Below are 21,430 nucleotides of genomic sequence, written 5' to 3'. Positions count from 1 at the left end.
AAAATATATAAAAAACATAAATATGCATAAATATATAATAAGTAAATTGATTATTGATATTTTTTGTGTTTATAGAATATTTTTAAATATTATTTTTTGAGAAAAAATAGAATGGATTATATTTTGTATTGCCAAGTTTGCCAAGTTATAACAACTGCTTTAAATTTTACTGTTGTTTATAGAAATACTCACTAATTTTTTATCAAACAAATCCTCATAAATGATGAAGAAGAACTTATGGAAATAGATTGCAAGCTTTATTATTAATCACTCTTTTGGCTCCAATAATCATTCTATTAGGTTAGAATGTATATGTTCGGTATGTCGGGTACCGGACGGTGCGGGTAGGTATCCCGATTAGTGAGGGGGGTCTCGTCTGGTCGTAGGTCACCGGGCTGGTTTAGACGGGGTTCTGAGCACTTCACATGGGAAGGGGGAGTCACCTGCAAAGACACTCCGACGCTCTAGTCAGTGAGTGTGCAGGCGAAAAAGGGGTAGAATAATGTATGACGTACCTTGGGGGAAGGGTAGGTCCTTCCCCATTTATATCGTGTCAGAGGTGGGCCCTGCAAGGACAGGCCCACCTTCGTCGAGACCTTCCTTGCACAGCTGTAGCGAAGCTGTCAGGGACGCGTGTTCGGGTCGGCGACCGGGCGCCTTGCTCCTAACCGTTCGGGTCAGGTGGTGCCCGCGTCGGGCCAGCCCACAGTCGGTTTGGGTCAGGCCGTAACAGTGCCCCCGACGCGCTAGCAACGATCGTGGAGATCGTTGGTGGCGTGTCATCTCTTCTTTCGTGCTTTGTCGCCAGGTCGGCCGTCCGTGGGGGGACGTGCCTCTTGCGCGCGTGCCAATTCGTTGCTGGAACGACCGTTTGTCGCCTCGTTCTTCGCGTGGATCATTTAATGCTCATAATGGGTTGGAAAATCCTGTGTGCAAAGACTATTTTTCCCCCAGGTCTTTCGCGCTTCCTGGGTGGCAGTTTTGAACAGTTTTTGCTTTTGATCTTTCCCTTTACACTCTTGCTCCTACTATCTCCCTATTATCTCCTTCTTCTTCACCCAAAAAATCTTAGAGCTTCGTTCTAGCATCCTCGTGCATCTTTCCTTCTTCCTTCTCAGTTTTCGCACCCGATTCAGGTAATCTTTGATCCTTTCTCCTTCCTGCTTCATTGTCGTACGTTTGCTGCTTGCACTTGCTCCATGTTCTTGCTGTTTTTGTTTGATTTTTGTTTCTAGATGGCTTTCTAGTGCCAAGTAAATGCGTTAGGGGAGGGGTACCATTCCAGGGTAGGCTTTTAGGTAGCTTGCATGATAGATAGCTTTAGCCATGCTTGATCTTAACTGTTGAATAGGATGGACATAGTTTCTGGGTTTTTCCTAGACTCCCGACCTCATAGACTAATGGAGTGGTACCCCCGCTGTAGGTATGCCTCGCGTCGTTTCCCGGGCTTCTCCTTCCGTCGTGAACTACGACCCCTACACTTGGGTGACCTCCGATGTGAAGGACTCGCCGAATCAGATGGACCTGGAGGAGTTGACGGAATTCCGACAAGCCGAGTATCTGTACGGGGGGACAGACGAGGAGGCCAATTATGACGTCTTCGTTCCTGCCCCTCATGAGCGGCTGTATGAGATTAATTTTCAGTCTCCCCGAGTTGCCGACTGGATTTGGTTTTACAAAGCCATGTTCACCCAGGTAGGCGTTCGCATACCGTTTTCCGACTTCCAGATGTCGCTTCTTAATCGGATATCCGTGTCGCCGTCGCAGCTTCATCCAAACAGCTGGGCTTCTATTCACTGTTTTGAGATGGTTTGTGAATATCTCGAGCTGCCGGTGTCGGTGGATGTCTTTCTCTTCTTCTTCAACCTTACTAACCCTTCCAAGCAGGGAAAAGCGAAGAAAGGGTTCCTGTCTTTCCGATCTGCCCAAGGTCGGAGGATATTTGGCTTGTTCGAGGACTCCTATCATGGGTTCAAGGACAAATATTTCAAGGTTCGTCCCGTCAAAGGTCGCCATCCCTTTTGGTTGTCACTAGAGGGGGAACGCCTCATCCCGACGTATTGGAGCTTCGGGGCGGGGTCTAATACCTTCATTAAGGTGACCTACAAGGGGATGTCCCCTGTAAATAAGAGAATTGCCAACGTGTTGTTTGCAGTTTTCGGAAAGAACCATGTGAACCCCTACCTCCTTATGGGTGAACGGGAGGCCGCCAGGAGTTATATTTGTGAGCTGTTTTGTCTTGTACTTTTGTATTGTTTATCATTTAATTTACTCTTGCCGTCTTCACGACTAACGTATTTGTTTCTCTGTTGTAGTGGAGATGTCTGCTTCGGTAACCGGGCTCGAAGGTTTAGTCAAGACCTTCTTGGAGGATAGCGACGAGGAGAAGGATGACGAGGAGAAGGCTACCGAGGAGAAGGAGGATCAAGCTGTGCCTTCGCCTCGGGACACCGAGATGTCCGACAAGAACTCTGCCGGGATGCAGGCTTCTCCTATTCTTGAGGAGACGGCTGGCATCGGGCAATTGTCTTCTACCCATCGGGAGCAAGATGATCTGAAGCTTGTCCCTACCCCCAAGAGGCAGAGGGCATCCTCCAGTCCAGAAGGAACTCTCACCGTGATGGAGAGGAACTTCGATGCTGGGGCCTTTATTAACAGTCAGTTGATTCCCGGCACGGAGGATCACTTTCTTGGTACCGAGCTCACGGGACAGGCGAGGTGGATGTACCGGACACTTCTCCGCGGGGCGGTGATAGCTCGGAAGGCCGAGTTCGAGTTGTCGGGCATGCAGGAGTTACGAAAAAAGCTCGATACTTCTGCCCAGGCCAACAACGATTTCAAGGCCCAAGTCGAGAAGCTTCAGAAACAGCTGTCCGCGGCGGAGAAGGGGCGCAAGGATGCCGAGGAGAAGGCCGCGTCCTTTGAGGAAAAAAATGAAGGTCTCCGACGCCACTGTATCCCGTTTGACCGAGCGGGAGATGACTCTGGAGAGCCAGCTCAGTGCTGCGCAAGGTTGGGTGGTCGCTATGGAGAAGGAGCGCGACCAGGCCGTTTCGTTGGCCAAAGCTGTCCGAGCCAAAGTCGAAGATCTCAAGAGGAAGCACAAGGCGACTAAAGAGCAAGGAAAGAACACGATCTTTATGACTGAGGAGGCTCTTATGGCTCAGGTGAAGATCGTGGTTCTAGACTTCGACACGTCGGCTATTGGGGTCTTCAAAACGATTCAGGACGGCAAGATTGTTGATATGCCCCGAAAGTGAACTCTTGTAACTTGTGCTTTTGTATGGCTTTGTAAAATACTTTGTTGCGACTGTTAAGACCTTTATTACTCTTTAATGGTCGCCTGGTCGGCTTCTAATTATCGCCTTTATCTTGTTTGTTTAGTAGCGTTTATGTTTTGTTACCATTTTTCTGGTGTGGACTTATTGCTTGTGTCTGTTTTGCCGTTTACGTTGGTAACATGGTTGAAACTGTCTTGGTAATATTATCGCGGCCGTTAGTTATGGCTATGATCCGACTGGCTCCCGGGGTGATCAGTCCCGGGTTGCCGTTGAAGAACGCGATTGTGTGGGATACGTATTGGGGAATAGTAGATGGAAGAATTCAGACAAGTAAAAATTAGTCGTTAGCTAAACAAATTCATGAGCATGGTAGGCATTTGATAAAAGTAAATCATTGGAAATTAACATTTGATAAAAGTAAACATCTATCTAGCTCGTCAGGCCACTTGGCCGGTGTGCCCAAGCTATGAATAGAACCTCCTCAGGTTACCTACATTCCATGTTCTCGGGATTTCTTTGCCGTCGAGTCTTTCCAGCTTGTAGGCGCCTTTGCCAAGCACTTCTTTGATTCTGTAGGGGCCTTCCCAGTTTGCTGCCAGCTTTCCTTCTCCTGGGGTCGGTAGCCCGACGTCGTTGCGTCGCAGGACGAGGTCTCTTTCCTCATATTCCCTTCTGAAGACCTTGGTGTTGTAACGTAGGGCTATTTTTTGTTTTAGCGCTACCTCTGACAAGTGGGCCATCTCTCTGACCTCGTCTACCAGGTCTTTGTCCACCGCTTCTTCTACTCATGCGAGGAGTAACCGCGGGCTCGGCTCGCTGATCTCCACGGGTATCACCGCCTCGACCCCGTACGTTAAGCGGAAGGGGGTTTCCCTTGTGGAGCTTTGCTCGGTTGTTCGGTAGGATCAGAGAACCGAGGCGAGCTCGTCGGCCCATGCACTTTTTTGCTATCTAAACGCTTCTTGAGACCTAGTAAGATGATCTTATTTACGGACTCTACTTGTCCGTTTGTTTGGGGGTGTTCAACCGAGGAGAACTTCTGTTTTATCCCCAAGCCGGTGAGAAACTCCGCGAACTTCTTGTCAGTGAATTGCGTCCCGTTATCCGAAATGACGATCTCTGGGATGCCGAAATGGGTTATCACCTGCCTCCACATGAACTTCCTACAATTGGATGAGGATATGCTAGCCAGCGGCTCAGCCTCTATCAATTTGGTGTAGTAGTCGATGGCAACTATGAGGTACTTGACCTGCCCCGGGCCAACTGGGAAGGGTCCCAAGAGGTCGACTCCACACTGTGCGAAAGGTCGAGTGGACGTTAGTAGGCTCAGCTCGGAAGCTGGCACTCTGTGGAAGTTGGCGTTTTGTTGACACTTCGCGCATTTTTTTACGAACTCCTTGGAGTCATTCATCATTGTTGGCCAGTAGTATCCAGCTCGGATGAGCTTCCTTGCTAGGGCTTTGCCCCCGATATGGTGGCCGCAACACCCCTCGTGGACTTCTCTGAGTACGTAGTCCGTCTGGTCGGGATGCAGGCACTTCAGCAAAGGTTGACTGAGTCCCTTTTTGAATAGCTGGTCTTGTATGACCGTATATTTGGCGGCCTCCCTTCTTACCGCTTTGGCTTCCTTCTCGTCTTGAGGGAGTTTGCCGTTTTCCAAGAAGTCAGTGATGGGGTCCATCCAAGAAGGGCTTATTTTGGTCAGGTGGAGGGCAACTGCCAGCTCTTTCGTGATGCCTTGAATGAGGGAGCGGTTGCCGGTTCCAGGTTTTGTGCTTGCCAGCTTGGATAGGAGGTCTGCCCGTGTGTTCCTTTCCCTTGGAACGTGTTGGACCGTGACTTCCTCAAACTGTTTGCTCAGTTCCTTGACCCTTTCTAAGTATTTCTGCAGCAGCGAGTCTCTGGCTTGGTAGCTTCCATTTACCTGCGCGGTGACGACCTGCGAGTCGCTGCACACTTCTAGCCTCGTTGCTCCGACTTCCCGAGCTAGAACCAAGCCCCCCAGGAGGGCTTCGTATTCTGCTTGGTTGTTTGATACGGGGAAGTCGAACTTAATTGATTATTCATAGATGACTCCGGCCGGGCTTTCTAGGATGATTCCGGCGCCCCCAAACGTCTGGTTGGAGGCTCCGTCTACATGGAGCTTCCACCGTGTGTCCGTGACTTCGGTTGGGTTCCCGGTTACTTCCACCAGGAAGTCTGCCATTGCTTGCGCCTTGATCGCGTGTCGAGGTTCGTAGCTTAAGTCGCATTGGGACAATTCGATGGCCCAGGTCATCATCCTTCCCGCCAGATCAGGTTTTTGGAGCACCTGACGAATCCCCTTATCCGTTCTCATGACCACCTGGTGACTCTGGAAGTACTGTCGTAGTCGGCGGGAGGAGACTAGGTGTGCCAGTGCCAACTTCTCCAGCTTACTGTATCTAAGTTCTGCCCCTTGCAGTGCTCTACTCACAAAGTAGATTGGTTGCTGGGCCTTCCCTTCTTCCCGCACCAACACCGCTGCAAGCGCTCCTTCTGTTATGGCTAGGTACAGATAGAGTGGTTCTCCGTCCTTGGGCTTTCCGAGCACCGGGGGTGCTGCTAGAATCTCTTTGAAGTGGTTGAAAGCTTCTTCGCACGCAGGGGTCCACTCAAATGCTATTCCCTTCTTCATCAAACCGAAGAAGGGTAGGGCCTTTGCTGCCGATGCACCTAGGAAACGGGACAACGCGGTGAGCCTTCCTGTTAGCCGCTGAACGTCTTTGATGCAGCCCGGACTCCTCATCTGGAGAATTGCTTGGCACTTTTCAGGGTTGGCCTCCACTCCCCTCTGGGTTATCATGAACCCCAGGAACTTTCCGGCCTCCATGGCAAAGGCGCACTTAAGCGAGTTCAGCCTCATGTCGTGTCGTCGGAGGGATGCAAACACGTTCTCCAGGTCGCTTATGAGATCGTCAGGCAGGGTGGTCTTTGAGAGGATGTCATCCACGTAGACTTTCACCGTCTTGCCAATGAGGTCACTGAATATTTTGTTCATCAGTCTCTGGTACGTTGCCCCCGCGTTCTTCAGGCCAAACGGCATCAACCTGTAGCAGTAGGTCCCCCCTGGCGTTATGAACGCCGTTTTATCCTCGTCTGGCCGGTGCATCGGTATCTGGTTGTAGCCGGAGTAGGCATCCATGAAGCTCAGATACCGGTATCCTGCGGCCGCGTCGACGAGTGCATCAATGTTGGGGAGGGGGTAGCAGTCCTTGGGACATGCCTTGTTAAGATCGGAGTAGTCCACACACATCCTCCATCTCCCATTGTGCTTTTTTACCAGGACCACGTTTGACAACCAGGTCGAATAGTCGAGCTCCCGGATGAACCCCGCTTCGAGGAGGCTGGCCGTTTGCCTGGCCACTTCCTCTGCTCTTTCCTGAGACATTTTTCTCCTCCTTTCAGCCACTGGTTTGGCTTCCGGCCTGATGGCTAGGTGGTGTCACATGAGACCGGAGTCTATACCTGGCATGTCGGCAGGTGTCCAGGCAAACAAATCGCCATTGGGTTCTGATCATTTCCATCAAAGGCTCTTTCAACTCATGGGGGAGGTTCCTATTCACGAACGTGAACTTTTCCTCCGAGTTCCCGACCCTAAACTTTTCCAAGTCCCCTTCGGGTTCGGGTCTGGGTTTGTCGTTAATTCTGGCATCCAAGTCGACGAGGAATACTCCCGACGCCTCTTTAGACTTCCTTCTCAACGAGAGACTGGCGTTGTCGCAAGCGACTGCCGTTTCCAGGTCTCCCCTCACAGACCCTACTGACCCTTCTTCAGTTATGAACTTCATTATCAACATCCTTGTGCTGATGACTCCTCCTAGGTCGTTGATGGTCTTTCTCCCCAGGATGATGTTGTAAACGGTGGAGTCTCGTAAGATCACGAACTCATCCATTATCGTTCTTCTCCCTTGGCCTTGTCCCAGTGAGGTCGTCAGGGTGATTATGCCATCCGGCTTGATGAAATGGTCGCCGAGCCCTACAACGCCGTGCTGGTGAGTCTGTAGGTCGGCGTCCCTTAGGCCTAAAGCATCGAACACATTGCGGAACATGATGTTCGAGTCTGCCCCCGTGTCTACAAGGATTCGCTTCACGATACCGGTTCCTACTCTAGCCGTTATAACCATGGGAGGGCTTTCTCCGGCTTCGTCAAACCACTGATCCTCTGGGCCGAACGAGATGGGTGGGAGCTTCCTCTTGCTTCGCGTAGAGGATGAGGAGACCGCCAGGACTTTGGCGTCTTTCCTTTGTGCCGACCTCGACCTAGGTGCTGCATTCCTAGCTATTACCACGTTCACTATGGTGAGGCCCCGGTCGTCTTCTTCCAGTTCTTGGCGTCGCTTGGCTGCCCGGGTCCTGTCCTCGCCGTCGTGGTCACGATTCCGTCGTCTCGACTCTCTGATGAGGTGGGAGAATTCAGCTAGCTTTCCGTCCCTGATCGCTTGTTCTAATGCGTCCTTCATGTCGAAGCAATCCTATGTTTTGTGCCCATAGCCTTTGTGGTAGTCACAGTAAAGACTTCGATTTCCCCCTGTTCTTTCCTTCAGTGGTCGGGGTTTCGACAAGATCCCCTTTTCGGCGATTCGTTGATAAACTTCCATGATTGGTGCGGTGAGGGGAGTGTAATTGGTGAACTTCCCGACCCGGGGAAACGGTCTGGGTGCCTTGCTCGGACCGCCGTCCCTGGCGTGTTCCTTTTGACCTTCTCTGTTCCCGCGGGGCCGGTCTTGGTTGTAGGAGGGCTGCCGTTTGTTGGCGGCCACGACTTGGCTCACTTCTTCGTCGTTGATGTACTTCTTGGCTACACATTGGATCTCCTGCATGGTCCACACCGGCTTCATGGTGAGGTGCTTTCTGAAGTCCTCGTTCAGAAGTCCGTTTGTCAGGCACAAGCTTGCAACTGAGTCTGTCAGCCCGTCGATTTCCAGACACTCGTCGTTGAATCTGTCTAGGTATTTCCTGGTCGGCTCGTCGGGTCGCTGAGTCACCCCGAGCAGGTTGATTGGGTGCTTCGCTTTTGCGATCCTGGTCGTGAATTGGGCTAAGAAGGCATGGCTGATGTCCGCGAAACCGGTCACTGAGCCCTGTGGGAGGTTATTGAACTACCGTATTGCAGGTCCCGCTAGGGTGACCGGGAAAGCGCGGCACCTTACCTCGTCTCCCACTCCCTCCAAGTTCATCCTGGCCTCAAAGGCCGTGAGGTGTTCCAGCGGGTCTTGCATTCCGTCGTACCTCATGTCTGTTGGTTTGTCAAAATGTTTTGCCAGCCGGACCTCGAGTATGGAACGATGAAATGGGGTCGCTCCCATTATCACGGGTCCCTGCGTTCTCGTCGTTCTCCCTTCGTCGTTGTCCCGACGAGCGTCTTCATGTCCGTGATCTGTAGTACGCCGCCTCTCATGCTTGGCATAGATGATGGGGTCGTGGCGTCTTCTCGCGCGTCCTCTCTCTCCAGCGTTCTCGGATTCAGCCTGGGGGCTGGCCGTGCGTCTGGAGTGGCTCATAGAGTGAGAGCGGGAATGGCTTTGTTCTAGGGTGTGTTGGTCGTGCTCCCTGTCTGCTAGCCGGCGTTCCAAGTCTTGCATCTTGTGGCGTAGTTCTTGCATTATTCTGGCGTGGTTGTCGCCAGTTCCCCCGAAGGGGCGTCTCTCGTGAGATTGTGTTGTGTGTCTTGGAGGGGATCTTGTGCGCTGCCGGGAAGCAGTCGCGGCATGGTCCTCTTCGGGCTCGGGCTCGCGGCCTGTTCCACCTTGGACCAGTACAAAGTCCATGTTCGATCCCCACAGACGATGCCAATGTTCGATATGTCGGGTACCGGACGGTTCGGGTAGGTATCCCGATTAGTGAGGGGGTCTCGTCTGGTCGTAGGCCACCGGGCTGGTTTAGGCGGGGTCCCGAGCACTTCACGTGGGAAGGGGGGAGTCACCTGCAAAGACACTCCGACGCTCTAGTCAGTGAGTGTGCAGGCGAAAAAGGAGTAGAATGATGTATGACGTACCTTGGGGGAAGGGTAGGTCCTTCCCCATTTATACCGTGTCAGAGGTGGGCCCTGCAAGGACAGGCCCACCTTCGTTGAGACCTTCCTTGCACAGCTGTAGCGAAGCTGTCAGGGACGCGTGTCCGGGTCGGCGACCGGGCGCCTTGCTCCTAACCGTTCGGGTCGGGTGGTGCCCGGGTCGAGCCGGCCCACAGTCGGTTTGGGCCAGGCCGTAACAGTATATATTTTTAAATTTTTGAGTAGTATTTATAAAAATACTTATAAATTATCCATCAAAGTTACTTTATATTGATAGAAAAAATAAATCTATATTCTTATAAGATATGAAATCATTTTTTGTTATGTCCATCTTTATCCCGGTGACATTTCTAATAGTTATTATAACTAATAATAATTCTAATTCTAATACCATATGTTTTTGTTCCAACTTTTTTTTTTTTTTGAAGTTTTGACCTTAACGGGTAACCTCTACTTTTCCCCCACTTTTTGTTGTCTACATCAGAGAAAGCAACATATAAATAAATCTATTAATCTCTAGTATCATAAAAGTTAACGTGATTATTAGCCATTACCGATTGTCTCTACTTTATTTTGGACAGTATCTATAATATCAATCATATGAATTATTTTATAAGATTTATTTTTCTCCCCATAAAAATAAATATAAACACGCGAGTTAAGTGGGTTCAAACTAAACAGGCATGAGTCTATTTGATATTATGAATGAAAACAATAATGATAAACTAAAATTTAATTCAACCCCAATCCCAAATTTCACACACCTCCTGCTGAATCAATAACGAAAATAAAGAATTTGGCGGTGGTTTATAGAACCGCTGCAAAAAATTATAATGTTATATTTGTGTTCTAGCTTTAGCGGCGGTTACAAAACAGCAGCAATACAAATGCGGAATTTTTAAATATTATTGGCATATTGTGACAGTTCAAAATTGTCCTTAATAATACATAACCAATTTTAGTTTCGAATATAGCAGCAGTTTTAAATTGTCGTAAAAAGGATCCACAACAAAATTCTAATTTACAACGGTTATTTGAACGATTGGTAGAAACCGCCGCTAATAAAGACAATGATGATACTAATTTAGCAATCCAAAGTTCTAATAACGATCATTCAATTGGAGAAGATGACATGACACATAATAATGGCACAATTTTATTAAGTCAAAGGTAAATAAATTAAAGTAGTGCATTCAGAAACACAAATAATTATAAATAAAGCTTGTATATTTATTAAAGACCACAATAAGTGCGTAGAGCAAATTGATCTGTCTGGCCTTGTGGAGAGTAATAATAGTTGAGGAAGTGAACATGATCATAAGGCTTAAAGAGAAGAGGGTGATCATCATCAACCATCTCTTGTGGTGCTTTTATAAGGTACCCACCATTTGGTATAGAGAACAACCCTGCAGAGTATCTTGCTTCATTCCCACTCATCATCACCCTGTGAAAAGCTGAATGGAGCCTCCCATTTGACCATGACTGAAAATTTCGTATAACAACCACATAAATCATCATAAATTTCAAAATCATCAACAAATTAAAACGACACGACAACAATAATAATATTAATGAAATATATTTTTGTTTCTAATGTTTGTGATTTTTTTAAAAATATTTAATTATATTTAATTTTATTTTTAATATTTTTTATTTGTATCAAAATTATCCGTAAACGTTAATTGCAAAATAAAAAGTTTTTAGGGATAGTTTTGAGACAAATTAAATGTTAAAAATAAAATTGAATGAATAAAAAATATTGGGGATAAAATTGAATGAAATTAAACATTAGGTGTATTTTAAAAAAAATTATAAATATTAAAGACAAAAAATATACTTTACCCTAATAATAAATTTTCTTATCATATTTATAATAAATATATGTAAATGTTTTAGTTTATATATTATTTGAAAAGCATTTTCCTATAAGAACTTTGATTTTTTAGGTCAAAATATTTTTTTTTAAATTTGGTCTAATTTTAATTGGAAAACATTATTATAATTTACTTTCAGCAGCCTTACACTATACTTAAACCTAATTAATTTATCATAAATTTATAGGGATTTTAATCAAAACAAAGACTTAAGTCATAATTTTTTTAGCAAGCTCACTTCTTAACCAAATCAATTTTGTAGGGACAAGATAAAAAATAATTGGTCGGAATTTAAATAAAATATTTTTATAAATATTGAACATATACCAGAATTAATTAAAAAAATAATTTGATAGATCAACCACAACTATCATTCTCAATATTTATAGGGATGAACACTTACCTAATAAATTCTGAAACCTGAAAACAACAATAGTAACACAAAAAATTTTTTCCTTTTGCCAAATTAAAGTTGAGAAATGGTGAAATAATAAGGAAATTATTACATGGAGGGCATCACCAATCATAGCAATGAAGGTGCCAGGTTGGGAGGGCTTGAAGCTTATCCATTTTCCATCTTTAGTCAAAATCTCTAAGCCATCAACTTGATTTTGGCACAAAATGGTAACAACATTCTTGTCTGTGTGAGAGCTGAGGCCTAGCTTTGTCTCACTTGTTTGAGGGCCTTTGTATTTCATAACCCTAATAAGGTAATTGGTTGAGTTCATGTGCTCCTCTAAGTACTTCTCAACTCCCAAGCTCTCCAAAACCATCTTCCTAATAATCTTATCCAACTCTGATAGCTTTTCAGAGAAGCAATGAATAGTTTTGCTGCAAAAGTAACAAACATTTTTTTTTAATAAAAAACCCATTTTGTTGTATAGATATGATATAGGAAGAATTTCGAGTGTACCAGATATACTACTGTTTCAATAATTTTAACTGTCAATTTCAATTATAAAAAATCGAAAATATTCGATAACAACAAAATTTAGTCAAAATCAATCAAAATTTATTTTATTTAATATTTATTAATTACTGTAGTAATTAATATTTATTAATTACTACAGTAATTAATAAATACTAAATAAAATAAATTTTAATCATTTTTTTATTTTTTATTAATATTATCATAAAAATATATATCATATATATCGATTAAAATTAACTGTTAAGATTACTGAAATACATATTTTCGCTACATTTGAAAACTAAAACTTTTCTACTATATGTAACATGTCACTTGTGAGTGGTGAGTTGTATTGTGGTACACATGTATCAAGGTATGAAAAGTGTTACCATAAATGGTATCATGTTATTGAATTTGTTAGAATATAAAACCTTTTATGTTATTCTTATTTATGCAATAGCTTATTTTTAAACAAAATTTGTTTAATGACATAGTATTAAATTTATTATGATATCAAGCTTTAAAATTCAATTATTATTATTATTATTATCTCTCATTCTTAGACACTAACGTGTCTCGTTAATTCTTCTTTTAATTTATTAAATGTGTATATTATTAATAAATATAAAATTAGTCAAGATGATTTACACATTCTAACTAGCTAGCTAAGAGATTTTGGATTGAAGTTTTAAAAATAGCAAAATATTTTTTAATAAATATACATAATGAAGAATATTTCAAGAAAAAAATTATACACTAATTTACATACAAAACTCAATCTCGCATAAAAAAAAAACCATCTATATATTCCTATGCATTTGTTTAAGTTTTTGGTGGGTGAAATTATTTTATAACAAAAGAATCACTCATTTGAGAAAGGGGCTAAAAGAAAAAAAAAAGAAAAACTCAAAACAGCCCCTGACAACTATCTTGAAAGACAATGAGATTCTTGACAAAAAAAAAAAAAAACTCAATCCGGCCCCTGATAATTATTTCGAAAGGATAACGAGATCCCTGTGCCAAAAAAAAAAATCAGAGATCGGATTGGGTGTTTTTTTTCTTTGGGGGCCTTGTTGTCCTTTTGAGATAATTGTCAGGAGCTCGATGGGTATTCACTCAAAAAAAAAAAGTAGGTAAATTACAAAATTAAGTACTTTAAATTTGAACAATTAGTGGATACCTGAAATTTGGGTTTCCATTAGGCCACAAGATGTTGGTCATGGCTTCAACTTTCTCAAGAACATTTGCATCATCTATTCCCATGCTTTCATAAAGTGGCACCATTGGAAATTGGCCAACATATCCATGATAGGGCTTCTTAGATGCATTGAGTTTCTTGGTTTGTATAGGGAGATCAAAGAGCTCTTCTAGTGAAGGAAACAAATCTTTGCAAAGTTCTAAAGGAACTTTATCAAATATTGCTTCAAAGCAACCATACTCTATTAATGCATTGTGCACTTTTGATTTCACTTCCTCCCACTTACAATTATTATTACTATCATCCATGTTTAGGTCATTGAAGTCAATGGTAGGAAGCTTTAGAGGGGTTTCGGTTCCCATTATTCTCGCTTCTTTATTTTTTTTTTCCTTCTCTAATTTATTTTGATTACAAGTTTAATTTGGATGATATATATAATTCTTAATTGAAGGGGGGGGGGGGTTGGATCAATAATTTTGGTGATCAAGTTATAAAATAATAGGTATGTTGTTTATTTCTGTGAAAACGATATATCATATATTAAAATATTTGTGTCGTTATATGACTGTAATTATCAAATTACGTACACATATATATATATATATATATATAATTCTAAAGGTTGCAATCATTTTGAAAAAAAGAAATATTCTTTGGATTTGAACCTAGCAGATAAAATTGGCAACAAAATTATTCGGATTTTGGACTTGTTAAGAATTGTCATCTGAACATAATCTTATGCTTGCGTATCATTATTCCAAAAATAATATAAATAAAATTCTCAAAACCTTTTTAAACATTAAATAATTAGTATTAAGGCTTACATTTTCTAAAAATTATAAAATTGTCATAGTTTTTATAAGTGAGAGACAACTCCTTAATTACTTCTTAAGTTAGTTTTTAAAATAAATTAAATTTGCATCATTTTTAATAAATTTTAATTTTAATAAATTAATAATGTAAAATGTTTTATATTATTATTTAATTATATTTATTTTTGAATAATTATTTACATGATTAAAATAAAAAAAAATATTTTTATTTATATAATATTGTATATAACTAAATATGCGTATAAAATAATAATTTTATACTAAAAATATATTAAAATTAATCTTTTTAATATAGTATTAAAGTAAATATAAAAATTGTTAAGGAGTCATCCATTACCACATACATATACACCCAAGCCATTCTCAAGTCTCAATACATTCTGATAATTCTTATAAAAGTTAAAATACTTGGTTATACTTGTTTTTTTCACTTCTGGTAGCGCCATATAATAAGGATAAACTAAATTAAATTACGATTTAGAGAAGAAATGTAATTCAAATGATGAATGAGTAGTATATTTATATTTATTATTCTCTTATTAAAGATAGAGTAAAGAACAAATAGGTTATTGACCTTTTTTTCAGCGGATATTTTTGTTTCTAACCATTGAAAAATATTTTTAAGTCCCTGGCGTCTTTAAAAGTTGGACGGATCAGTCCCTTCGTCCAAATGCCTCTGGTCAGACCCAACGAAAAAGTTTGACGTGATTCCCGTAATGCTTGTCACGCGTACGCGTGGGTGTACGCATCGCCTGACAGACTTCCTTCTCACGCATACGCGTGACACATGCGTACGCGTCGCCATGAATTCAGCAAAACCTCATTTCTTCATGAATTCTCCATTTTGTATGTTTTTTTCCATTTCTTTCAAGCTATTATTGCCTTCAAAACTTTAAATCACTCAAACAAACATATCAAGGCATCGAATGGGAAAAAAGTAAATTAAATTTAGCCCTAACCCCATTATAACCCTTGAAAAGACTTCTTGATATGTGTATTCATGCATTGAATATATGTTGATTGGTAGAAGAAGAGCAAGCCTTAGAAAACAAGATTAGTAGAGAATTGAGAGAATTAACCCTCAAACACTAGAGAGATTAGAGTGAAAACACTTCCGATGAGGGTTCGATGCTCAATCCCTTGTTCCTTGCTTTCACGAGCTTTCTTCTTACAAATATATTTATACTTCATTTTGAGATTTGAATTAGTGGAATTCATAAATTATCATACTATCTTAGCCCTACTTGTTCATATATGTTCTTGGAGATTGATTCATTTTTAACCAAGTAGGTAGACGCATTTTGTATATTAGTTGATGAACCACAATTTTATGGCTTATATTGTATTGAATTTGGTGGATTTTATCAACTTTTTTCACATTTATTCACTAAAATAGCATGGTTTTGTGAATTTCTCCTAAGTGTGCTTAATGATTGAAAACATGCTTTCTAGGCTATTAAATTGCTAAATTTAATTTATTTTCTCCCATTCGATACATTGATATGTTTGTTTGAGTGATTTAAAGTTTTGAAGGCAATAATGGCTTGAAAGAAATGAAAAAAGAGCATGTAAAGTGAAGAATTCACGAAAAAATGATGTTTTGCTAAATTCATGACAACGCGTACGCGTGACAAGCATTACGGGAGTCACGTCAAACTTTTCCGTTGGGTTGACGGAGGCATTTGGACGAAGGGACTGATCCGTCCAACTTTTAAGGACGTCAGTGACTTAAAAATATTTTTCAATGGTCAAAAACAAAAATATTCACAAAAAAAAGTCAAAGACCTATTTATCTTTTACACTTAGAAATAACACTTCGAAATACGGTTGTTCCTCCACCCGCCAACACCAATATCAATTGGTATATATTTTTAGAGAGGCTGATAAAAGGTAAAATAGTAAATTAGGATATGCATAATTAGTGTATAACTGACTACCTAATTATTATGATCTTTTGGGAAATAACATTTGTTTGAAAAATATAAATAATAGGTTTAAAAAATTAATTTTAATTTTAAAATTTAAATTTTAAATTACTTAAATATAATTTTTGTTAATAGACCTAAAATATAATCTATTATTTATATTGGTCACATCTCTCATAATTTATTTATAATAGGGTTGATTTTTTTAGTGTCTCATATGATCATAGAAAACGATGTCATATAATAACATAATATATATTATCTTGGTCATTTATATAAAATTTAATGGTTTGAACAAAATAATACAACAACACTCTTGTTGAGTGTGTGGACTGTGGACCACTGTACTATAAATCATTTTCATATTTTTATTTAAGGATCAAGACCAACTCAATAAATTGATTAGTTATCGTAGTACAATTATTTGCACCAAGAAATAGTATATATATAAAGACTGATTGATTATCAATGTGTTACATAGCTCGTTAGTTTTTACCCTCACCCTATAAAATTTACATATTTCTTTTTCAGGCCATGATCCTAAAACTTTTGAAACTCTTACAACCTACAATTTGAAAATATCGGTTCTATTAGGAGAACAATAATAATCAGTTAAAAAATATCATAATACAAAAAGTTAAAAAATATATCCAAAATCTAAATATATACTACATGTACAAAATTTATATTGGCTAACTTTTATTATTTTCACAAATTTACTACTTAAAAATTTTAATAAAAAATTCATTGTTGATCAATAAATTATTATCATATATAAAACAGAATAGTCACCAAAAAAAAAATATATAAAACAGAATTAAAATTTTTAATACTTGTCTTATTTAAACAGATAAATAATTTGACCACTCAACCTATTATTTTATTAAGAAATGTAATAGAACTGTATATGACGACTTACTTTAGTACCATTATTGTTAATATATATGTGCTTAGCGTGATGAAACATTGAGATTCATAAATCATAATCATATAGTGTGGTCCATAATAATAATTGAGTAAAGAATAAAATATGATAGAAAGTCAGGTGCAGTCGACTTCACGTGAAGTTGATACCTGAGAGCCGTTAGATGAAAACTTCACATGAAGTCGACTTCACCAGTTTTTACCATAAAATATATGTCAATAGGACAAAATTTAATAAAAAGAGTTGAATAATTATTATAACTGCATTTTTTTTAAATTAGCGTGTCTAAAAATATTCTATTTCAAAATTTCACATAAAATAATTCAAAACATTTATCATTTACCTGTAAGATGAAATTTTAATAGACAATATCAAATATAGAGGGACTTTTATTAACTACTCCATTTTCTCTACCAATATTTTCTTCATACTTTCCTGAAAATCATGGATTATGAAGAACATTCATCTAATTCCCAAGTTCCTATTATCAATTTCAGTGATGAAAATTTGAAACCTGGCACTGAAAACTGGGATTCTGCAAGCCAAGTAATAAAGGGAGCACTAGAGGACCATGGTTGTTTCTATGCACTATCTTATAAAGTTCCTATGGAACTTAACAACAAAGTTTTTGGTCTAATGGAAGAACTATTTGATCTTCCATTGGAAACAAAGATGCAAAAGATTAGTGACAAGCCTTACCATGGTTATTATGGGCCACATCCTAGTGTTCCTCTATATGAATCATTAGGGATCCCTGACCCTTTAACTATGGAAAATGTTCAACACTTCACTAGGGTTATGTGGCCACAAGGATATCATCATTTCAGGTACCTCTTCCTTAAGAATAAGTATGAAAAATTATTAATTTTTTAATTAATTAATATTAATCTATTTTTATTGTAAATTTATTTTTTTTAACTCTCATCTTTTGAAGTTAAGATTTAGGACTTAAAATTTGAAATTTAAGGTGAAAAGTTAATTTTAAAAAATTAGTCTTTTAATTGAATTCATTGCTTAATTAAGAATTAGTTATATATGTTTCTCCTTTCTTTCATATTTTTCCTCCATAATTATTTCATTTCTTGTTACATGCATGATGATATATAGACATCGATTTCGTTTAGATTTTAGAGTTTAAAGATTTGACCTTAGCTTACATAAAATAGAATATGGTTGTTGAAGAGTAGAAAAAAGTATTTATTTTCATCATATCTATAGTAAAAATTAGAATATCGATTAAATAGAAATAAGAGTAAATATCCTTTTCGGTCTCTAACCATTTGTTCGATGGACTTCACACCCCTTAACAAATATAAAAATCCAAATCGGTCCCTATCTACTGTGATATATGTACGTTCCAGTCCCTGCAACCGGTTTCGAGCAGGTCACTTATTGATGTGTCAGTAACTTGTCCCTACAATAATGAAGAAGATAGCCAAGCAAGTGATTGATACATCAGCAAGTGATCTGCTCGAAACCGGTTGCAGGGACTGGAACGTATATATATCAAAGTAGATAGGGACCGATTTAGATTTTTATATTTGTTAGGAGATGCGAAGTCCATCGAACAAATGGTTAGAGACCGAAAATGGCATTTACTTTAGAAATAAAGATAAATATATAAAAAAGGGTTTCCATTATTAAAATTAGAAGTCCAATATTAATTAAAATGATTTATATATAGCATTATTTTTCTAGTTAAATTATGTATGTTTATATTGTTATTGAGTGTTATTGTAAATGCTTCTAACCTTGTCAATTCTCATGATTATATTGTTGACACAGCGAGAGTCTTAATATATATGCAAAATTGGTGGTAGAATTGGACCATATTGCTAAAAGAATGGTGTGTGATGGGTATGGTCTAGAAGAAAGGCACTATCATGACCTAATTGAATCAACAAGTTATTTGCTTCGGAGCTTTAGATATGCACTTCCAAAGAAGGATGAGAGTAATTTGGGATTGATGCCTCACAAGGACACTTCTTTCTTCACCATATTGCACCAAAATAATGTAACTGGATTACAGGTTAAATTGAAAAATGGAGAGTGGTTTGATATTGATCCTTCACCCTTCATGTTTCTCATTCTTGCTGGGGAATCATTTCAGGTGGCTCACTACTTGCAATTTTATCATTATCTTCTGCATACTATAATAATGCACTGCATCAATAATAATAATGAGAAATGCTATTTGTACACCAAAATCAGCTACTAAAATCAACTACTAATGTATTTGTGTATAAATACATGTGTGATTTAATTTATTTTCAATGTGTATTTATATTCTAACATGAATTTTATACTGGTGACTGATTTTGTTGTACACGTAGCATAACCTAATAATAATTTATTCAAAAATATTATATTATATACATACGAAAAAATAACAACCATATTTATTTGTGTAGTTAATTTTTGTGCCTAATTTTAATATATAAATAATATTTTTTTTGAAAAATAACTATTAAATCAGTCATTAATTTATATTTATATACCTCTATTTTTATTCTCATTACGTGACTCAATTAAAATAATTTATCAATTATTTTCTATAATATATTTATTATAATTAAGTACGTCCATTACCAACTATTGAATAAATGACTGTCTTAATAATTTAAACGATTTAATTAATTAGCTGTTTAATTTTCTCTAAGAATTTTTTGTTAGAATAATATTTAGGAAAACATTTTTGAATTGATGATACCTTTTTATTGTATGTTTGTTTGTGTTAATTTTAAGTCTTAATCTTATGACATTAAAATCTCACATCACCTTCCAGAAAGGTTTTATAACAATTTTATAAAATCATGTCTCCAATAACTTAAACTAATAAAAAATATATATAAATAGTTATATTTTTAATAAATTTAAATAACCTGAAACTAACCCATGTGTTTTTATAAGGTTTAATTATTTTATTGGTCTCTATAGTTTCGTGAAATTTTCAATTAGATTCCTATACTTTTTTTTTTTTAATTGGGTCCCTGCACTAATTTTTTTTTCAATTAAGTCCCTTTTAGTAGTAATTGGCTTAATTTTATAGGGACCCAACTAAAAAAAAGAATTGGTATAGGGACCTAAATAAAAGAAAAAAAAAGTGTAGGGACCAAATTAAAAAAAATTGGTACAAGGACTCAATTAAAAGGAAAAAAAGTATAGGGACCTAATTAAAAATTTCGCGAAACTATAGAGACTAACAGAGTAAACAAGTGTCGGGAGTTCGAATCCTGCCTTGTGCATGCAGCAACCCATTGGCCAGCGGCAAACCCTTAAATGGAGCTCAGTACCGCGACGGATTAGTCCTTGACCTGTCGGGTTGAGGAATACCGTGGAAACCAAAAAAAACCTTTTTATAAAGTGTAGGCAACCCAATCTCATGAATTAATTTTTGGATGAGATTGAATTATATGTTCTCAATTTTATTAATTAAATTCACTGAAATTCATTCTCCTTTATTTTACATGTGTTGCTAGGTTTGGAGTAACGATAGGATTCAAGCTTGTGAACACCGAGTTATGATAAATGAAAAGAAACATAGGTTCTCTATGGGGCTATTTTCACTTGGCACCACTATTCAACCACACCAGGAGCTAGTTGATGATGAAGAACATCCAAGACATTATAAGCCATTTGATTATTATGATTATCTTAATTTCATTGGAACAAAAGAGGCCTTGGAATCTAAGTGTAGAATCAAAACATTCTGTGGCATTGACTAGCTAGTATGTTAATAAAAGCACTCAAAGTTGTATTTGGATTATGTTTTTGAGATAAATAGATAAGGATAGATATTTTTTGTGCATACTTACATAAGAATAATCATAAATTATAACACTTTTTTATCTCTAAGAAAAATTTCATATTTTTGTCTTTGTCTCTACAATAACTAACCAAAATTATATTTGTGTTTATTATCTCTATATTTCTATTTTTAAGATAAAATTCAAACATAACTTTTACATATATTTACTATTCTGTCGGTACATGATGGCGGTTTTTAAAACCGTCGCTAATAAATAAAATTAAAGAATACCGGCGACTGTGGAAATATATTTAAATTGACTTGTAAAATCATATAAGGGTAAAGTACTAAATTGGTCTCTTAGATTTGGGCGTAATTTTGTTTTGGTCCTTAAGGTTTAAAGTGTTCTATTTGAATCCAAAAAAGTTTCATTTAGCATCAATTCAGTCCCACAGTGAGGTCAAAATTAAATAATTAACAAAATGTCCTACATAACAACAATACAAGAACAAAATCGATAATCTGGAGAACAAGTACAAGCTCCAGAGGCATAAAATCAACCATTGATGCATCAATACATTTATTTATTATTTTTTTATAATATAAATAAAATATTTTCTATAAAACTAAAGAAAATGATAAATAAATGTATTGATGCATCAATAGTTGATTTTGTGCTTCTGGAGCTTGTACTTGTTCTCC

At 38.5% G+C, this 21,430-nt stretch overlaps 2 protein-coding genes across 3 annotated transcripts; one reads left to right on the top strand and one right to left on the bottom strand.

Moving 5' to 3' along the window:
* Positions 1-10,448: 10,448 nt before the first annotated feature.
* LOC107619651 (putative 2-oxoglutarate-dependent dioxygenase AOP1) lies at positions 10,449-13,712 on the bottom strand. Its single transcript, XM_016321942.3, has 3 exons — positions 13,280-13,712; positions 11,696-12,020; positions 10,449-10,797 (listed from the first exon to the last, which is right to left on the bottom strand). Exons 1-3 carry the CDS (start codon positions 13,657-13,659, stop codon positions 10,549-10,551), a joined length of 954 nt encoding a protein of 317 aa, XP_016177428.1. The 5' UTR covers positions 13,660-13,712; the 3' UTR covers positions 10,449-10,548.
* Positions 13,713-17,353: 3,641 nt separating this feature from the next.
* Positions 17,354-20,763, top strand: LOC107616574 (putative 2-oxoglutarate-dependent dioxygenase AOP1). 2 transcript variants are annotated; one of them, XM_088500111.1, is made up of 4 exons: positions 17,354-17,807; positions 18,766-19,090; positions 20,187-20,345; positions 20,460-20,599. In XM_088500111.1, the coding sequence occupies exons 1-3, from the start codon at positions 17,425-17,427 to the stop codon at positions 20,304-20,306; spliced, it is 828 nt and encodes a 275-aa protein (XP_088356237.1). In that variant the 5' UTR covers positions 17,354-17,424; the 3' UTR covers positions 20,307-20,345; positions 20,460-20,599. The 2 variants fall into 2 exon arrangements, with proteins under 2 accessions (XP_088356237.1, XP_088356236.1); XM_088500110.1 differs by lacking the exon at positions 20,187-20,345 and having other exon boundaries at positions 20,460-20,763.
* The last annotated feature ends 667 nt before the right edge of the window (positions 20,764-21,430 follow it).

This window comes from Arachis ipaensis, chromosome B9, assembly GCF_059453495.1.
Source record: "Arachis ipaensis isolate K30076 ecotype BB chromosome B9, ASM5945349v1, whole genome shotgun sequence".
Lineage (NCBI taxonomy): Eukaryota > Viridiplantae > Streptophyta > Magnoliopsida > Fabales > Fabaceae > Arachis > Arachis ipaensis.
The sequence above is the reverse complement of the archived record's forward strand: the minus strand, read 5'-3'. Positions and strand labels throughout refer to the sequence as shown.